The 20,010-nt window shown below is 47.3% G+C and overlaps 1 protein-coding gene across 1 annotated transcript; it reads right to left on the bottom strand.

Annotated features, from left to right (window-relative positions):
* Window positions 1-612: 612 nt before the first annotated feature.
* On the bottom strand, window positions 613-13,647 carry GDF7 (growth differentiation factor 7). Its single transcript, XM_068279072.1, has 3 exons — window positions 13,283-13,647; window positions 11,824-11,840; window positions 613-1,584 (listed from the first exon to the last, which is right to left on the bottom strand). The coding sequence occupies exons 1-3, from the start codon at window positions 13,645-13,647 to the stop codon at window positions 674-676; spliced, it is 1,293 nt and encodes a 430-aa protein (XP_068135173.1). The 3' UTR covers window positions 613-673.
* Window positions 13,648-20,010: the final 6,363 nt, after the last annotated feature.

Genomic DNA, 20,010 nt, shown 5'->3' with positions numbered 1-20,010 from the left:
TGACTTAAGCAAATCTACCTAAAGTAAGCACAGAGGTATGTCCATACTGGATCCACATGCCTTTCTGCATTGTCCATTCCTCTACTCGTCCCCACCCTGGTCCCTGTAATCACTTCTTGAAAAAAATTGACTTTCAGACAGGAAGAGGCAGGCTTGTAGAAATGTTCCGTACTCACCTTAAGGGGAGTGAATGGGGCGGGGAAGACAAGAGAATGGGAGGGTGATGGGAGGGAACATCGCAGCCTACCTCTTCCTGTCTGAAAATTCGACTTTAGGCAAAAGTCAAATTTTTCAAGAAGATGTAGGGGGGGGGGGGGGGGGGTGAGTGAGGAGAGGAACAGACAAGGCAGAGATGTATGTGTATCCAGCATAGACATACCTCTGTGCTTACTTTAGGTAGTTTTGCCTCAGGTACATACCCTTTAATGAATAACTAAAACCCTTTTACAAGCTTAAAAAGGAGAAGAGTAGAAATAAACTGAATTTAGAAAACAAATCAGGTTCTAGCAGTGCCTTAATGAATCAGATTAGTTAGAAAAAGAGTTATGCTTATGCTAGTGACATCTTGAGACATTTAACACTTGCTGGTTTACTTTTGCTTGTTTTCTCCAGATTCTTTCTGTCTAATTCAAAAGTCCAGAAAACATAATATTGGTCAGGAGAGAGGTAAGTGCTACCTGCAGCCGCAGTTTTCTACAACCATGTCCTCGTACTGCTTGTATACCACGTTGTTACCCGAGTCTATATACAGAATACTGATGGGGCTGAGCTTTGAAGGAACACAGCAGCTGGGCGGTGTGGACTCTGGGTCCATGGAGTTCATTAAGGTCTGGATAATGGCATGGTTGGTAGGCTCCAGGTGGGACCTCAGAGGAAAATCGCACACACCCTCGCAGTGATAAGCTTCGTAATCCAAAGGTGCTATGATCCAGTCATCCCAGCCAAGCTCTTTAAAGTTGACGTGCAAGGGCTTCTTACTACACCTTGTCTTAGCCCTTTTCCCCTGAGCTTTGTTGTGGCTTGTCCTGGTTGGCAATGTTGTCCTTTTCCTTCTCCTCTTAATAACAGACCTCTGGCCATAATCCGGTGGATCTAATCCTTTAGGGTCCTCCATTGATTTAATTTTATCCCTGATCTCTTTGAAAAGATTCTCTTTCCTTTTGGAGTTGGAAGAAATGACCAGCAAAGCCTTTTCAGGTTCTGATAGGCCCAAGCGATTAAATCCCAACTTGGCAAGGGGCAGATAACTGTCTGTGAGATCTGAGACCATTTTTAACGTAAAGCACAAAGGTTCACCAGGGCTCTTCCTTTTGTCCATGGCTTTCAGAACATTAAATACTTCCCATTTGGAAGAGAGCTCCATTAGGTCAGCGGAACGGGAGCCTAGAAGTGTAGGCTCCTTCCAGGTGGTGGCACAGGTGTAAAGGTGCAGGTGAACAAGGCGTCCAGCCTCGGGCAATACAAAGCTGATGTTTTCGGGAGGTTTATGTAATATCCTCAGCTCAGCACCCACAATCTCATCCAAGGGTGATAATGTGCTAATATCAAACAGGTAGTTCTGCTCCAGGGCCTGAAGAACCTCACCTGGAAGAGAAAAAGCAGACACTTAGTATCATCAGAGTGATATCCTACACTCAAGAACCTAATTGTAGAAATCAAAACGCTCAAACCCCCTACCAGTTCGACCAATGGGTGCAGGATCTGGGAAGCCAAGCCAGTCCAAAGATATGCACAAAAGGATCCGCAAACCAAGCAGTGGTGGAGAAATGCTGGTATTTTTATTCAGAAATTCCACATGGCAGTTATTGTAAAATCACAAGGTTCAACTGACGCGTTTCGGGCTTACAATCTGCCCTTAGTCATAGTCAAGAACCTAGACATAAAATATTTTTGTTCCATCCCTGCATAGATATAATATTGACATATAACATTGACACTTGGATAGCACAGTGGCTTAGTGGATAGCACTTGTGCCATGCAGCATTGGGTCCCCAATTTGATTCCCAACAAGGTCAATATCTGCAAGACTTATGTCTAGGTGGGCTTCTTCCCACAACCCAAAAACATACAGGTACGTTAATGGCTTCCCTCTAAAATTGGCCCTAGACTACAATAGACCTGACTTTGGTAGGGACTAGATTGTGAGCTCCTCCGAGGTTAGTGACAGTTAGTGGCAAGACTATATATACTCTGTAATATGTTATTACAGAGTATATCTTTTCATGGGACAACACTGAAGACATGATGCCTTGATACAATGTAAAGTGTTCAGTGTGAATTTGTTGTCCTACCAAAATAACTCAATGCGCAGCCATTCATGTCTAAACCGTTGGAAAAAAAAGTGAGTACACCCCTAATTAAAGTCAAAATTGTGCCCAATTAGGCATTTTCCCTCCCCAGGCTCATATTAATCGTAAGCGTTGCAAGGTGTCAGGTGTGAATGGGGTGCAGATGTATTAAATTTGGTCTTATCACTCTCACACTCTCTCATACCGGTCACTTGAACTTCCACATGGCACCACATGGCAGAGAACCCTCTAAGCATCCCTGAATTGATGCTCTACATATACGGTAGATGAAATCTGATATAAGGACTTTGGTGCTAATCTTGCACAAATGATCCACCACCAACACCCATCATAGTGCGGGCTTACGAAATGAAAGGAAGACCCAGATTGTAAGGCCTGTGTGTGTGTATGGTTCCCACAAACTAAGCAGTAACTCTCACTCCCAGGGGCGTAACTAGAAATCACTGGGCCCCCCCGAGAAACTTTGGATGCCCCCCCCCCCCCCCTCACTTTCTGCACACTTGAATGTGTTTTCCCCACGCAGATAAAAACAGGCATCGGTGAAGCACTGCAGCATTTTCTCTATCAATTGCATTCGCTTCTGTGATAAAACGGGCATGTTTTCACACATACAGATACACGGGGCTTGATTCACTAAACCGTGATAACTGATATCACGGTCGTGCTTGCGTTTTGCGCGTGTTATAATGCGTGTAACAGTTTTTCACGCGCAAATGTGAATTTTTGTGCGAAAACGTCTGCGTTTTGCGCGTGAAAATTCGCAATTGCATACGGAAAACCGTTAAGCGCGTTATAACGTGTGCAAAACGCTAGCGCGACTGTGATGTCAGTTATCACGGTTTAGCGACTCAAGCCCATAGTGTGCAGAAAACACACACAGCAAACTGACAGACAAGTGTGCTCCCAGCCTCAGCTTATTACACTCACTCTGTCCCATCTCTGATGCAGCAGAACTGGCTCTGCAGACTCCTCCAGCATCACTACAGTATACAGCACTTGGGGAGGGGTAGAGTGGCTGGCGGTAGAGAAGCGCTGTACACAAAAGCCTGCTGCACCTTGAATAGGGACTGTCGACAAATCTTTCTCTAGAAAACTTTGTATGATTCCTTATCAGTGGCTGAGCAGATTCAATCATTAGAACAATTGTGCAGAGAGCAGAAAGTTTTTTCTCTCCGTGCCCTTAGTTGTCAGTCTCTCAGGACAGGAAAAATAAACTTCTCCCCTACAGGGCCCCCTGTGGCTTCAGGGCCCCCTGTGGCTTCTGGGCCCCCCTGCGGTGCATCCCTTGCAGGGTCTATTGTTACGCCCAAGCTCACTCCTACATCACTCAATCCAATAGCTGATTCATTCAGACTCCGTATGCAAAAGTGAAAATGAAGCCTCTAAGTACACACCATTAGGGATTAATAATAGTAGTTTTATTTGCCCCTTTAAAGCATTAACCAATACGGTACATAGCCTAAATGTTTTGCAACTGTCAGGAATCATGTACTGCCATTTCCTGCCTGCTGGTGGCAGTCTTAACTTTGACTGCCTCAGACTTTCCCTGTTCACCAGCAGTTGGCTGTATCTTGTTTCTGGCAGCCCTGGGCTTCCGCCATCCACTAGGAGGTGGCTTTCTATTGACTGTGAGAAAGACCTGCAGTTACCGCTTCTGCTGTGGGAACCATATACAGGCATAGACCTTATTATCATCTGGGTCTTCCTTTCATTTGGTAAACCTGCATTCCAATGGGTGTTGGTAGTGGATCATTTGTACAAGATTAGGGCCGAAGTCTTTATACAAGATTGCAATGAAAGGTGTCATTTGAGGACTTTGCTTTGGCAACTTTAGAATTGTATTTGACTCTCAAATGCAGATATAGTTTAATTAGATCTACAAAGATGGCCAAGGCTACAAGAAGATTGCCAACACCCTGGAATTGAGCTGCAAAAGGATGGCCAAGACCATACAACGATTTAACTGGACAGGTTCTACTTAGTACAGGCCTTGCCCTGCTCAACCAATGAAATTGAGTGCACATTTAGTGTCATATCCACTGGTTGTCTTTTGCAAGTAGACATTTGAGTGCTGGCAGCAATGTTGCAGAGTGCGATTGCTTTGGGGCTGTCTGACCTTTAGTGAATGAGGCCCCACAGACAGAGAATACAGTCAGAGGTGCAGGGGCTCGGTCCTTCAATGAATGGGGCCCCATAGAAGGAGGCTACAGACAGAGGTGCAGGACCTCTGTCCTTTAGAAAATGAGGCCCCCAATGTACAGATGCTACAGCAGGGGCAAACCGTGAATCACATGGTTCAGGGTGGCAAGTAGCGGCTCTCCTCCCCAAATGCCCTCCTCCTCCCCCTCCCCATCTCCCCCTACCTAGATACTTGGTGCTGCTTTACTCACCTGCTCTACAGCATCCTGTATCTATGGCTACAGCTGTGCCTCATGTGACCTGTTATGTGCTGCCGGGTCACATGAGGTACCGCTGTAGTCAGAGAGGAAGCAGGACTTCACGTGTGGCCGGTGATCCCATTGCTAATCTGATGAGAGCTGGTGAGTTATGCGGTGCCAGTGCAGCACATACCCGGCATCCTGGGGATCAGACCTGGGGTACTGTGGGCCAGCAAGGAGGATATGCTGTCTTGGAGGAAGCAGAGAGACAGAGGTGCAGGGGCTCTGGCCTTTAGTGAATGAGCCCCCCATGGACAGAGGCTACAGAGGTGCAGGAGCTCTGGCCTTTAGTGAATGAGGCCCCCATGGACAGAGACTACAGACAGGTGTGCAGGAGCTCTGGCCTTTAGTGAATGAGGCCTCCGTGGACAGAGGCTACTGACAGGGGCGCAGGGGCTCTGGCCTTTAGTGAATGAGGCCCCCGTGGACAGAGGCTACTGACAGGGGTGCAGGAGCTCCGGCCTTTAGTGAATGAGGCCCCTGTGGACAGAGGCTACTGACAGGGGTGCAGGGGCTCTGGCCTTAAGTGAATGAGCCCCCCATGGACAGAGGCTACAGACGGGTTCAGGAGCTCTGGCCTTTAGTGAATGAGCCCCCCTGTGGACAGAGGCTACAGATAGAGGTGCAGGAGCTCTGGTCGTTAGTAAATGAGGCCCCCATGGACAGAGGTGCCGGGACCACTGGCCTTTAGTGAATGAGGCCCCATATACAGAGGCTACAGACAGAGGGGCAGGAGCTCTGGCCTTTAGTGCATGAGGGCCCCATGGACAGAGGTGCCGGGGCCGCTGGCCTTTAGTGAATGAGGCCCCATATACAGAGGCTACAGACAGGGGTGCAGGAGCTCTGGCCTTTAGTGCATGAGGGCCCCATGGACAGAGGTGCCGGGGCCGCTGGCCTTTAGTGAATGAGGCCCCATATACAGAGGCTACAGACAGGGGTGCAGGAGCTCTGGCCTTTAGTGAATGAGGGCCCTATGGACAGAGGTGCCGGGCCGCTGGCCTTTAGTGATTGAGGCCCCATATACAGAGGCTACAGATAGGGGTGCAGGAGCTCTGGCCTTTAGTGAATGTGAATCAGGCCCCATATACAGAGGCTACAGACAGGGGTGCAGGAGCTCTGGCCTTTAGTGAATGAGGCCCCGTATACAGAGGCTACAGACAGAGGTGCAGGAGCTCTGGCCTTTAGTGCATGAGGGCCCCATGGACAGAGGTGCCGGTGCCGCTGGCCTTTAGTGAATGAGGCCCCGTATACAGAGGCTACAGACAGAGGTGCAGGAGCTCTGGCCTTTAGTGAATGAGGCCCCATATACAGAGGCTACAGACAGGGGTGCAGGAGCTCTGGCCTTTAGTGAATGAGGCCCCATATACAGAGGCTACAGACAGAGGTGCAGGAGCTCTGGCCTTTAGTGAATGAGGGCCCCATGGACAGAGACTACAGACAGGTGTGCAGGAGCTCTGGCCTTTAGTGAATGAGGCCTCCGTGGACAGAGGCTACTGACAGGGGCGCAGGGGCTCTGGCCTTTAGTGAATGAGGCCCCCGTGGACAGAGGCTACTGACAGGGGTGCAGGAGCTCCGGCCTTTAGTGAATGAGGCCCCTGTGGACAGAGGCTACTGACAGGGGTGCAGGGGCTCTGGCCTTAAGTGAATGAGCCCCCCATGGACAGAGGCTACAGACGGGTTCAGGAGCTCTGGCCTTTAGTGAATGAGCCCCCCTGTGGACAGAGGCTACAGATAGAGGTGCAGGAGCTCTGGTCGTTAGTAAATGAGGCCCCCATGGACAGAGGTGCCGGGACCACTGGCCTTTAGTGAATGAGGTCCCATATACAGAGGCTACAGACAGAGGGGCAGGAGCTCTGGCCTTTAGTGCATGAGGGCCCCATGGACAGAGGTGCCGGGGCCGCTGGCCTTTAGTGAATGAGGCCCCATATACAGAGGCTACAGACAGGGGTGCAGGAGCTCTGGCCTTTAGTGCATGAGGGCCCCATGGACAGAGGTGCCGGGGCCGCTGGCCTTTAGTGAATGAGGCCCCATATACAGAGGCTACAGACAGGGGTGCAGGAGCTCTGGCCTTTAGTGAATGAGGGCCCTATGGACAGAGGTGCCGGGCCGCTGGCCTTTAGTGATTGAGGCCCCATATACAGAGGCTACAGATAGGGGTGCAGGAGCTCTGGCCTTTAGTGAATGTGAATCAGGCCCCATATACAGAGGCTACAGACAGGGGTGCAGGAGCTCTGGCCTTTAGTGAATGAGGCCCCGTATACAGAGGCTACAGACAGAGGTGCAGGAGCTCTGGCCTTTAGTGCATGAGGGCCCCATGGACAGAGGTGCCGGGGCCGCTGGCCTTTAGTGAATGAGGCCCCGTATACAGAGGCTACAGACAGAGGTGCAGGAGCTCTGGCCTTTAGTGAATGAGGCCCCATATACAGAGGCTACAGACAGGGGTGCAGGAGCTCTGGCCTTTAGTGAATGAGGCCCCATATACAGAGGCTACAGACAGAGGTGCAGGAGCTCTGGCCTTTAGTGAATGAGGGCCCCATGGACAGAGTTGCCAGGGCCGCTGGCCTTTAGTGAATGAGGCCCCATATACAGAGGCTACAGACAGGGGTGCAGGAGCTCTGGCCTTTAGTGAATGAGGCCCCATATACAGAGGCTACAGACAGAGGTGCAGGAGCTCTGGCCTTTAGTGAATGAGGGCCCCATGGACAGAGGTGCCGGGGCCGCTGGCCTTTAGTGAATGAGGCCCCATATACAGAGGCTACAGACAGGGGTGCAGGAGCTCTGGCCTTTAGTGCATGAGGGCCCCATGGACAGAGGTGCCGGGGCCGCTGGCCTTTAGTGAATGAGGCCCCATATACAGAGGCTACAGACAGGGGTGCAGGAGCTCTGGCCTTTAGTGAATGAGGGCCCCATGGACAGAGGTGCCGGGGCCGCTGGCCTTTAGTGAATGAGGCCCCATATACAGAGGCTACAGACAGGGGTGCAGGAGCTCTGGCCTTTAGTGCATGAGGGCCCCATGGACAGAGGTGCCGGGGCCGCTGGCCTTTAGTGAATGAGGCCCCATATACAGAGGCTACAGACAGGGGTGCAGGAGCTCTGGCCTTTAGTGAATGAGGGCCCTATGGACAGAGGTGCCGGGCCGCTGGCCTTTAGTGAATGAGGCCCCATATACAGAGGCTACAGACAGAGGGTACAGGGGCTCTGTCCAGAGAGGTGTTGGCTCTGTAGAATGTACTCTGCACAAGCAGCCAGAATTTCTGTCTGGAAGGGTGAAGAAGTCCACAATGCCGATCCATTCCTCCCCAGCCTGACATTCCTGCCTGCTGGAGATAAGGAGCTCTTTGAAGGGTCATCTGGATTCATTTTCCATTAAATGGAGAAGAGATGGGTCAGGGCTCCCCGCCTTAACCCCTCATCTGCCAAATCCCTGCTGGGTCACCCTGCAGCCCCTTCCCGTCCATTAGAGCAGGGCCAGGAGGCACACAAGTGGTTAACAGCGCCCCCTCCGTCCTATCAGCTTATTACAAGTCCCCTCGCATACTTTTACCAGTCTCTCTGCCTGATCGCCTGTTTAATCGCTGGATTTACAGCCTGCAGATCGTGAGCTGTCAGTGTCTGCTTGTAAATGCCTGGAGATGTACAGTAACGTGTTAGTATAGGGAGGAAGATGCCCTGTATGGGGATGGTGCAGGTAGAGTTCACATCTGCACAGAGATACATAGAGGGGCAAATCCAAAGTTGGGTTAAATAACAGAAATAAAGCGCTATACACACGCCAGACCGCGGTCGTCGGGAAACGAGCAATGCGATGGTTAGCGATGACTGAACGATGTCGGCACTGTGGCACATATTTGAAACCAGCAATGGCGCAATCATAGTCTGCCAATCAGATCGTTACCGTAAGCGTGAAAATGAGGACGCGTCAGTGCAAAATCCATCACATGTTAGTGCTGTGAAATGGATCGATTGTTATTGTTCAGTACGCATGACTAAAGACTCGTACACACGCCTGACTCAAGTCGGCCGATATCGACCGCCTCAGCTGATAAGCAGGTGTGTGTACAGCGGTCCCCGACCTGCGACGCACAAGCGATTCGCCTGGTGTATCTACTCAACCCCCAGCAACGGCCGATTATATGGTTCTTGCCCCTCCCCGCTTGGCGCGTGACATCACACCGATCGGTTGACCCTCCACAGTCGACACGCATATGTGCGCCCAGTCATGTCGCCCAGGGTCCCCAACTGGCAACATCAATCACAGGTGTGCACGCACCTTAACAGCTAATATCGTCCAACCAGATCGGCCAGGGCACATCGGTCTACATTGATCAAAATCGCTGTCTTTTACCGTCATTGGGGCACTACTTAAAAAATTATTCTATTCTAGGTCAACCGATCATTTATTGCTAATTTCCGATGGCTGTGGTCTAGCGTGTGTATGGAGCTTAGCTGCTTACACACATGAGATAAAATTCTCTGGGAAAACGAGAATCAATCTGCCGCATAGATCTGGCAGGAGGGATTGAACGGCGTATCGTTCTAACGATGCTGTAATCGTGCAAATGATCAGTTCAAGCAAAAGACCTGAGAAGTGCTTCTGTAGTCTGTTTACGTACGTCTTCATCACAATTGCGCCGTGTATGGACATGAACCGTAAGACGTATTCAACGATCTCATGCACACCTTATTGAAGGGATGATTGTCGGCAGAATAGACCCACCGGGATGGATTTGAGGTCGGGCGCCCATTAGAAATTGCTAATTCGCTCTTTTACAAACTATTTTATAGTGATTGTCTCAAACATTGATCATTAGTTGTCTGAAGATATTTTATCTCACGTGTGTAGGTGGCTATATTTGCATATTCAGTAATGGTGCATTGTGGGTAACCACAGATGGTCATATACAGCTAAATTATTGCAAATTCCTTCTGTTTTACGAAGACAAACCACACCAAGCATTGCTTTTTAGTAGGAAGGCTTTTCGGTCTCTGTTAGGCTTTTTTCACATCTAAAATTGAAATCGCTGACTGCCGCGTTTTGCGATTTTGAGAGTGATTTTTCCCCCCTCCCGGCGCTTACCTGCGCGCTACGATTTTGTGTAAAGCACTTTTCAAATCGCTTTTGCAGAGCAATTTCTTTTTTCACTTCCTGACGTCAGTAAGGACGTGACCTCTTTCACCTGGAAAAGAATAAATACAATGTATTTATTCTTAAAAGTGCGAACGCAATCTTCGCAAAAGTGATTCTGTGGGTGTTTTGCGTTTTTCCTATACCTTCCATAGTAGTAAAATTGCCCAAAAAATGGTACAGGCAGTGCTTTGGTCAGCGGAAAGCAGACGAAACGCGCAGATATGAACAGTCTCAAAAGGATTCATTGCGCAAGCGCTTTTTAAGCGATTTTCAAAATCGCCGACACTTAATAGTGAAAACGCCCTAGGTGTGAACAAGCCCTCTGGCCCCTATACTTTCCTTGTGGTTTTGGGTCACCCCGAGCTGCTTGGTTCCTTATGCTGGGAATACACGTTACGTTTTTCGCGCGATCTATTAGCCATTCGATTCTCTACTCATTTTTCTTATCTTTTTTTACATTCACTTCTATGAGAAATCGAGCGGAACAGAATGGAGCGGAGAATCAGACATGTCGGAATTTCATCATCGAAGGCATCTATCGGAACGATCTCTGAATAAGCACTATCGCAAGTGATCAGTCACTATTCACCAAAAGGAAGTATATTTCAACACAAACACCTCACTTGAACACATAATTAAATTAAGATGCAGACATAGACGTGTTTATATTGTCTGTCTGTCTATATGTACAGAGATGACTTGCTAATTAGATATCTGTCTATCTATAGGAATATCTGTCTATCTATAGGAATATCTATCTATCTATCTATCTATCTATCTATCTATCTATCTATCTATCTATCTATCTATCTATCTATCTATCTATCTATCTATCTATCTTAGACAGAGAGACACATACATATATTACTATCTATCTATCTATCTATCTATCTATCTATCTATCTATCTATCTATCTATCTATCTATCTATCTATCTATCTATCTATCTATCTATCTATCTATCTTAGACAGAGAGACACATACATATATTACTATCTATCTATCTATCTATCTATCTATCTATCTATCCATCTATCTATCTATCCTAGACAGAGAGACACATACATATATTACTATCTATCTATCTATCTATCTATCTATCTATCTATCTATCTATCTATCTATCTATCTATCTATCTATCTATCTATCTATCTATCTATCTATCTTAGACAGAGAGACACATACATATATTACTATCTATCTATCTATCTATCTATCTATCTATCTATCTATCTATCTATCTATCTATCTATCTATCTATCTATCTATCTATCTATCTTAGACAGAGAGACACATACATATATTACCTGAAAAAAAAAAATATTAAAAGATTGCTATGAAAAGCATGACCTCACTTAAGATAATATAAATTAATTTGACTTAAATTATTCTTATCTTCATGCTATCGAATCCATAAGCTGTGAAAATGGTGAAAACATCTCCTATTAGAAAACGCCAAAAGTTTATTGACTCAGTCTGTCCTCAGCGCATAGATCGACATTGGCTTTGAGTCGGACCTCCATTGCTCGGAGAGATCAAGTCTCCAGCCATAGGGGACTCCTTATTATTTCACTCTATGATATCACAAACTCATCTTACTTAGTCACATTACAGGCAAATACATCCTCTTTAATCTACTAAAAATGATTAATAAATATGTGGTCTGTATATATATATATATATATATATATATATATATATATATATATATATATATATAGATATATATCCTATTACGCATATCTATAAGCCATCATGGACATATACATCACGTGACGTATTGGGTCTCCCCTGTGCAGTGTATGTGCTGCCTATGAGGTTATTGGGGTGTTATTGGTCCCCCTGTGCAGTGTCCCTGTCACCAGACATACACAGGTGTGCCGCTGTACAGAGAGTAGCTTCCATATATGGCAGTAACCTAGTGATCAGCTTTGAGAAGTCTCGCACATTTGGGAGGAGGGAGGCTGCAGCATTGTCACTGAGCAGAGAGGCAGGGGGAGGTGACGCTGGAGCAGGGGACAGAGGGCACGATGCCCCTCAGGTTATATCTGCAGGAGGAGAACCTGCTGGTGGGAATGGGCTGCAGCTCTCCATGGAGACAGTGCGAGGCTCGCAGGCATCTCAACCAAAATCTCCACTGTAGCAATCCAAAACCAACAGGAGGCGCATCAGGTCAATCCAATCCCAGCCACACAGGAAGAGGGGACATATGGACGCATGGATGCCTTTCTACCCCTAGGTGAAATCTTCCCACCAGAAGGAGCAATAAACATGCAGAGAGGAGGAGGAGGGGGGGGGGGGGGGGTAAGGAGTCCATCATCCACCACATCTGTCTCTCCAGGTACCGACACAGCACACAAGAGACAGTGCCTGGACTGCCACATACTAACTATATATATACATACCTTAAAAAGTACTCATGACAATTGATAATCTTAGAAATAATTGTAGCAACCAATCAGGAGCCATTGCGAAGTGAGTTCAGTGATACAAGAATGTAATAAGGCTACATACTGCGATGTGTCTGCTATGGGAAATTCCCGTCAATATAAAACCTGCACTTATTTCCCTAGCTGAGATAATTTATAGAAAGAACAGACACATAAAATTATATATATATATATATACGTCTGCTATAAAGTTCCATACACATTTATTTCCATATACCTGTATTAACTATATATATATATAATAATGCAACTTGCAATAATCATGCAGCAAACGTGGGTAAAGTACATGAAACAATGATAATACAACTTGTAGTAATAACACAACAAACTATCCTAAAGTACATGAAAAGTGACGCGCAGAGCTGAATAGACTGTCATCATGTCCTTCTCTACTCTCATTACACTCGTCTTATTAGGATGGTGTTTGTACCTACTACAGACTATCTTGAGTACAGTGAATATACTGTATATGATGAACTGTATGTTAAAGTTCATCACTGAAGCCCAGAATGGGATGTACTTATTACTCGTGTCTGTTATAAAACACTGCTATTATTAATGATGATAGAGGGAAGTACGGTATATAACATTGGCAGGTGTGGGATGCCTTCTCTAGCTGTTGGCACCCTGATGCCAGCTGCTGCCCACTGACAGGTGGAGAGCTCACAGGTTAATAAGGATCAGATAAATGGTGATTATACGTATCCCTAGCAGAGACCTTACCATATAATATAACAAGACACATGACAATGAACCATCAATTAACCATAAGACCAGCAAGAACTGGCATTGTCAGCCGCACAGCCTACAACACTTCCTATTCATATATTCTGCCTAAAATAGTTGGAAAAAAAACTTTAAAAAACTTTCTGTTGTTTTCTCATGCAGTAACTGTGCCTTAGTAAAAAGTCTCGCCTTGCTATATAACTCCTGCCTCGCCCATGCTGCAGGCAGACTCACCGTTTCCCTGGTCCACGAAGCTAGCAATCGTGTTGGCTCCTGCCTTGTCCCGGGTGAGGTTGCTGTGCAGCCCTCTGTGCCCCTTGCTGGACAGTCTCTTGTAGAGGGACAGCATGTATTCATGGGGTATCACTGCTGCCCCTTTGCCACTGGGCTCCCTCCTGAAGGTGAAGTGCTTGCTGTGGGCATCCCTGTGCAGAGTGCCCATCGCCTGGGCAGCTGGCAGTGCCCTCCTTGCAGCCCCTGGGCGTCCCAGCTTGTGTGCTGAGGGTAGCACTGCTGCAGCCTGGGGACTCTGGCCAGCCCAGAGCCAGGCGCTCCACAGCCCTAGACACAGAGCGGCAGCCTTCCTTAGATCCATTTTATCAGTGCACTCTGCTAGGGAATGAGAGACTTGGAGGGGGTTTGATGACTTTGGGAACTCCCCCGTTGCTTTTCTAAGATTGTCTAATAACCTGCGCGAGTTATGAGTCAGACAGCTCACGGCGCCCCCTAGTGGAAAAGAAAGGGGTCTTACCTGCAGCAGAGAACAGTCATGTCTTCTCGTTAGAACCACAGTCACTCTGGAATTTTTCTGCTGATGACTCAACTCCCTGGCGTTTTCAAAATAAAATAATAGGTGACAGGAAACTGTCACCATCTCACCATTTCTGTGTAATATGAGGGACCACCCAAAATATCTATTTAAAGTCTATCCACTCAGTTTACCCTTCTGCTACATCGATTCGGTAAGATTGTACAAAAAAGATTGTATCGTTAGTGGGCATCTTCAGAGCTGGGACAAGGTCCTCCAGCACCCAAGGCTGAGACACCAAAGTGCGCCCCTCCATCCCTCCCACCCCAGCCGTCACACACTGATTGCTATTAGACTAAAAGGCACCCCAGGGACCCCAACACCTTAATCTCTGGTTATCTGGTTGCAGTCACTGCCATATATCCCCTTTTTTTTATTTCTCTCTGCTTCAAACACAATAGGGAAATGATAGCTGAGTGAGTTGTGTGCCCCTCCTACACTGCGCCCTGAGGCTGGAGCCTCTCTCGCCTCTACCTCGGCCCGGCCCTGGGCACCTTCACACGCTTTCTTCTGTCCTGCCAAACTGAATGTGGGTGATTGTGTCAAAAGTGTCAAAAACTTCAACAAAAGTTTTGCAAAGTATTTTTTAAAGAAACTCTGTAACTACAAAAAGTTCCCCTGGGGGGTACTCACCTTGGTAGGGGGAAGAAGCCTCCGGATACGATCGAGGCTTCCCCCGTCCTCCTGTGTCCCACGCCGGTCTCGCTGTGCCCCTCCGAACAGCAGGCATGTAAATATTTACCTCCCCGGGTCCAGCGCAGGCGCAGTTTCCGCTCTCCGCTCGGAGATAGGCGGAAATAGCCGATCGCCGCCGGGCCACTCTACTGCACAGGCGCAAGTCTCCTGCTCCTGCGTAGTAGAGCGAACCCGACAGAGATCGGGTATTTCCGCTTATCTCCATACTGTTTGCCGCAACAGCGCCCCCGCTGGAGCCAGGAAAGGTAAATAAATCAGCGCTTATCAGCCTTGTCGAGGGAGGATTCTGGGACACTTCAGGGGAGCCAGCGCTGGGCTGCCTGCAGCTACAGCGGAGGGGGAAGCCTCATTGGGACTCTGAGGCTTCCCTACCAAGGTGAGTACCCACCAGGGGACCTTTTTTTTGTTAGAGAGTTTCTTTAAAGTTCCAGCTTTTACATTTGCGACTCACAGCTCGCCTTTGAGAATCAGTTACAGGCAGGGCCGGTTCTCTCATGAAGCAAGGTGAAACATTTGCATCAGTCGGCAGTGATTACAGAGGCGGCATTTTTGTACTGTGTTTACACTTACAGCATGCATCATTGGGGAAAAGCAGCTTGTTGTGCTGTGTGAGGAGTCTGACAGTGAGTGAGGAGGGGGGAGGCAGGAGAGCAGCAGTGTTTCATTTGACTTGCACAGCAGAATGAAGGGGGTGGCGTGGCACCACTGTCCTGTAGGAATGGAGGATGCGGGGGGGGCGGCATCCTCACAAGTTTTCCTCATGCAGCAAAAAGTCTAGAACCAGCACTGGTTACAAGTGAAATATTGACAGTAATAATAGCTTTTAGTAAGTACCTCCAGATTTAACTAACTTTTCTCCTAAAGTTTCTCACATATGTTTTCACACCTTATCGATAAAATACCCTCACAGGAATCAGCAAGCAAAAAAGAACCTAAAATAGGAACTTTAACCCAGGCTTGCCCAAGTTGCCCTTCATCCCAATCAGTAGCTGATACCGCCTTTCCCATGAGAAATCTTTTCCTTTTCTCAAACAGATCATCAGGGGGGTCTGTATGGCTGAGATAGTGGTGAAACCCATCCCACAGTGTGATGTCATGACCATGGTCAGTGGCATAGCTAAGAAGCCGTGGGCCCCTGTGCAAGTTTAGCATTGGGGCCCCCCAAGTATGCTATAGATAACAACTGATACAACACACCAAAACCAATCAGGGACAACCACAGTGTCAGAGGTGCAAGAAGGGGATGGGAAGCTGTGTGTTAATGATCACTACTATTCAAATCAACTATAGAAGTAAATATTATCATCACAGGACCAATAAAGAACTAATACTGTGTTTGAGGGGTGGGCCCCTTGGGGCCCCTCTATCCCAAGGACCCTGATGCGGTCGCTACCTCTGCACCCCCTATTGCTACGCCACTGTCCATGGTCCTGACAGTTTCCTGTCTTTGAACCATGTTGCATTGTGGGAAATAAGAGCTTTTTCCAACTGCCAAGCTAGCAATGTCTCCCTCTGTGCATAGAACTCTCAGTAACGAACATTCCGTACAGATCACGTGACAGGATGTCACCCCCAGTGATACATTTAAGAATGTAAATCAGGAATAGGAAAGATTTTTACAATGGGCAAGCACTGACTAAACAATCTATAAATTAATATTGTAAAAAATAAGCAATTTCATTCATTATGTCATTTTCACTACTGTTCCTCTTTAAAGTGAACCTAAAGTTCTGTCAGCCCCCTGCAGCCAACCTGTGCTGTGATTCTAGGATGCTCCAGTCACCAGCAGCCCGTCTTTCAGCAGAATGACCCGGCGAGTCGGTGACCACTGTGCATGTGTGGTGTCAGCTGCACACGTCCTCAATCACGCTCCCATTGCTGGGAGTATTCTGCGCATGAGCAGTAGAGATTTTTGCATATTGCGCATGCGCAGAGCACTCCTGCCCACAGGAGCGGGATCAGGAGACGTGCGGACAGGGGCTGTCCATCCAGCTGAAGGAGGGGCACTGCGTGTGACAGGAGCATCGCAGAATCACGGAGCGGTCACAGGACGGATACAGGGGGCTGGTAGAAGCCCCAGGTAAGTTAACTATCAGAGACCGCGTCTCGCCAATGGGCGTGACCGCGACGGCAGCCCCAGGACTGCCTAACGCCAATTGCCGTCAAGTCTTGGGACTGGCTGTTGCAGGAGATTGCGCGCACATCTCCAGTTGGTAGGCGCCGCTCCGCCTTCAGTCTCCCAGCTGCGATCGCCGCTCAGAGACTGTTAGACGGCGGAACCGCTGTTTAATTAGACTGTACAGCGCTGCGATCTAAGGCAGCACTGTACTGGGGACAACCGTGTGACATGGCTGTCCCCTCCAGAGGCTCAGGGGTGATCTGCTGTCATAGGCTGAAGCCTATGACAGCCGATCACAGTTATAGGCTGGCCGGTGGAGGGAGGGCGGGGCCACTGTGTAAAAAAGACACATTTCTGTTGGTGCGGAGAAAAGGAGGGGGGGAAATCACTTGTGTGCTGTGTTGTGCGGCCCTACAACGAGACCTTAAAGCTGCAGTGGCCCATTTTGTGAAAAATGGCCTGGTCTTTAGGGGGGTTTAACATTGAGGTCCTCAAGTGGTTAAAGGACCATTATCGCGAAAAAAGGCAGTTAAAATCTGACAGAATCGAATGCTATCCAAATGAAAGAAAACCCTGAGAATCCCCCATGAGAAGACGGACTAGTGCAAAACCTGTTGGTTCTGTCTGATTTTAACTGCTTAATTTTTTTTGCTGAAGTGGTCCTTTAAATTTTACATTGCTTTACTTTTTGGTACATTTTCACTTGCTAGGTGCTGGAAATGTATGGTACAGATAAGATGAGAAAAGATTCAGGCAGGGAACACTCATGACGGTGCGTTTTTCTGTCAGATTCCCGGGTTTCCCTCATTTCCCACATCATGCATCTGCCTGCCCAGGACTATCACGGACTGCACAGTAGTGCGGTCCGTTTAGTGCATCAGATCCCGCAGATCCATGGCAGCACAACAAGCGTGAACAGGTCCTATTTATTAAATAGGAGCTGTTCACTGTGGATCGAAGAACAGACAAAAAATTTCCATTCCTCCACTCAAGTAGGAACAAAGCTTAAAGGAAACCAGAGACGAACAATAGTTTTATACATACATGGGGCTTCGTCCAGCCCCATCTGCATGGATAGCTCCCACCGGGTCTCGTAACTTCAGTCAGTCGCGGCCGATTTCCATCCATTTCTATAATAATTGTCGACTCGGATGGCCAATTGGCTGCTAAGTTGAGTAGTGTATGGCCACCTTTACTCCTGTCACTTAAATCCTCCCTACCTATGGCATTTACCAAGATTAGCCATCACCTAAACAGTCAATTATCTCATCAATGGGGGATAGAACCTCCTTATTGGAAGATAGCATTGCTACATTCACTTCAGAGCACAATAAATTGCTTAGAGGATGCCTAAAACGAGATTGCCTGGCTAAAACGTAAAGCTGCTTACTTAGAAGTCCGCAATCACTGCGGCAATCGAAAGTTTAGGGGAACTGAGGAAACCATTACTCAGCCTCAGCTCTGTGACTATGCCACGCGACTCCAGAAGGCCACTCTACCCCAACTAGCAGAAACAGAGACAGCAACTGAAAGGGTTCGCAGACTATTGGAACCAGCCAATCTCCCAAGAGACGGGCAGTGGTGTAGCAATAGGGGGTGCAGAGGTAGCGACCACATTGGGGCCCTTGGGCTAGAGGGGCCCACCCCTCAAACACAGTATTAGCTCTATATTGGTCTTGTGATGATAATATTCACTTCTATAGTTGATTTGAATAGTAGTGATCATTAACACACAGCTTCCCATCCCCTTCTTGTACCTCTGACACTGTGGTTGTTATTGATTGGTTTTGGTGTGTTGTATCAATTGTGATCTACGTATAGCATGCTTGGGGGGCCCAATGCTAAACTTGCACAGGGGCCTACAGCTTCTTAGCTATGCCACTGGAGATGTGATCTGCTGCTTCCAATTCTACACCACTAAAGAAAGCCTACTCCAAGCCATCCGATCCAAAGGCTCTCTTCCAGACCCTTATAAATTTACATGGAAGCCAGAATTAGCATCCCATACACCATCTATACAGATAATATATTTACAGTATTGTTCATTATGTTCCTTCAAATCCTATCAAAGAGGATAAATGCATGATTATCCTTCTAAGTGGCTTATTCAATAAACTTGTTCTCCTGAGTTTTCTTCCAAAAGATAATTTTTCATCTTCTCTTTAAAGAGGAACTGTCACGAAAATCTTAAATTTAAAACATACAAATAAGAAGTACATTTCTTCCAGAGTAAAATGAGCCATGAATTACTTTTCTCCTATGTTGCTGTCACTTACAATAAGAAGTAGAAATCTGTCATTACCGACAGATTTTGGACTAGCCCATCTTCTCATAGGGGGGTTCTCAGGGTTGTCTTTATTTTTAAAATCACTTAGTGAATGACAGTTGCTCCGTCCAACTGCCAAAGTAGTGTACGGTGAACCGGGAGGCTGGTCAGGATCTTTGTATAAATCTTTTTCAGGGAATGTCTTTATAAAGAATAAACGCCATGCTGAGAATCCCCTATGGAGAGATGGACTAGTCCAAAACCTGTCGGTAATGTCAGATTTCTACTACCTACTGTAAGTGACAGCAACATAGGAGAGAAGTAATTTATGGCTCATTTTACTCTGGGAGAAATGTACTTCTTATTTGTATGTGTTTTAAATTTTAAGATTTTCATGACAGTTCCTCTTTAAAGACAAAAACATCCCCAGGGGTACTTACATCAGGAGGGAGAAGCCTCTGGACTCTAATGAGGCTTCCCCAGTCCTCCTCTGCCCCTCGTCAGAGAGGTAAATATAAACCATCCCCAGCTCCAGCGCAGACACAGTAGTGGCTCTCTGACTGGGTCCGCTCCACTGCGCAACCGCAACGCTTCTCATACATCTGTACAGAAGCCTGCCACAAATTGCCCCCTGAAGAATCAAGTCCAAATCCCAGCAGGCATCAGTCCTCACACAACTGTAATGCCAGCTCACACAGGGGAAGATTTTTTAAGACAGTTGTCCTGTGGAACCAGTCAGCTGTTAAAGAGGGATTACAGTAAAAATAATGTAATAAAAAAAAGTGCTTCGTTTTTACAATAATTATGTATAAATGATTTAGTCTGTGTTTGCCCATTGTAAAATCTTTCCTCTCCCTGATTTACATTCTGACATTTATCACATGGTGACATTTTTACTGCTGGCAGGTGAAGTCAGTGGAAGGAGATGCTGCTTGCTTTTTTTTGGCAGTTAGAAACAGCTGTAAGCAGCTGTTATTTCCCACAATGCAACAAGGTTCACAGACAGGAAACTGCCAGGACCATGGTCCTCACAGTTTCCCGTGGGAGGAGTTTCACCACAATATCAGCC

This window comes from Hyperolius riggenbachi, chromosome 4 (assembly GCF_040937935.1).
Source record: "Hyperolius riggenbachi isolate aHypRig1 chromosome 4, aHypRig1.pri, whole genome shotgun sequence".
Lineage (NCBI taxonomy): Eukaryota > Metazoa > Chordata > Amphibia > Anura > Hyperoliidae > Hyperolius > Hyperolius riggenbachi.
Note: the sequence above shows the minus strand (reverse complement) of the source record. Positions and strands in the feature narration are given on the sequence as shown.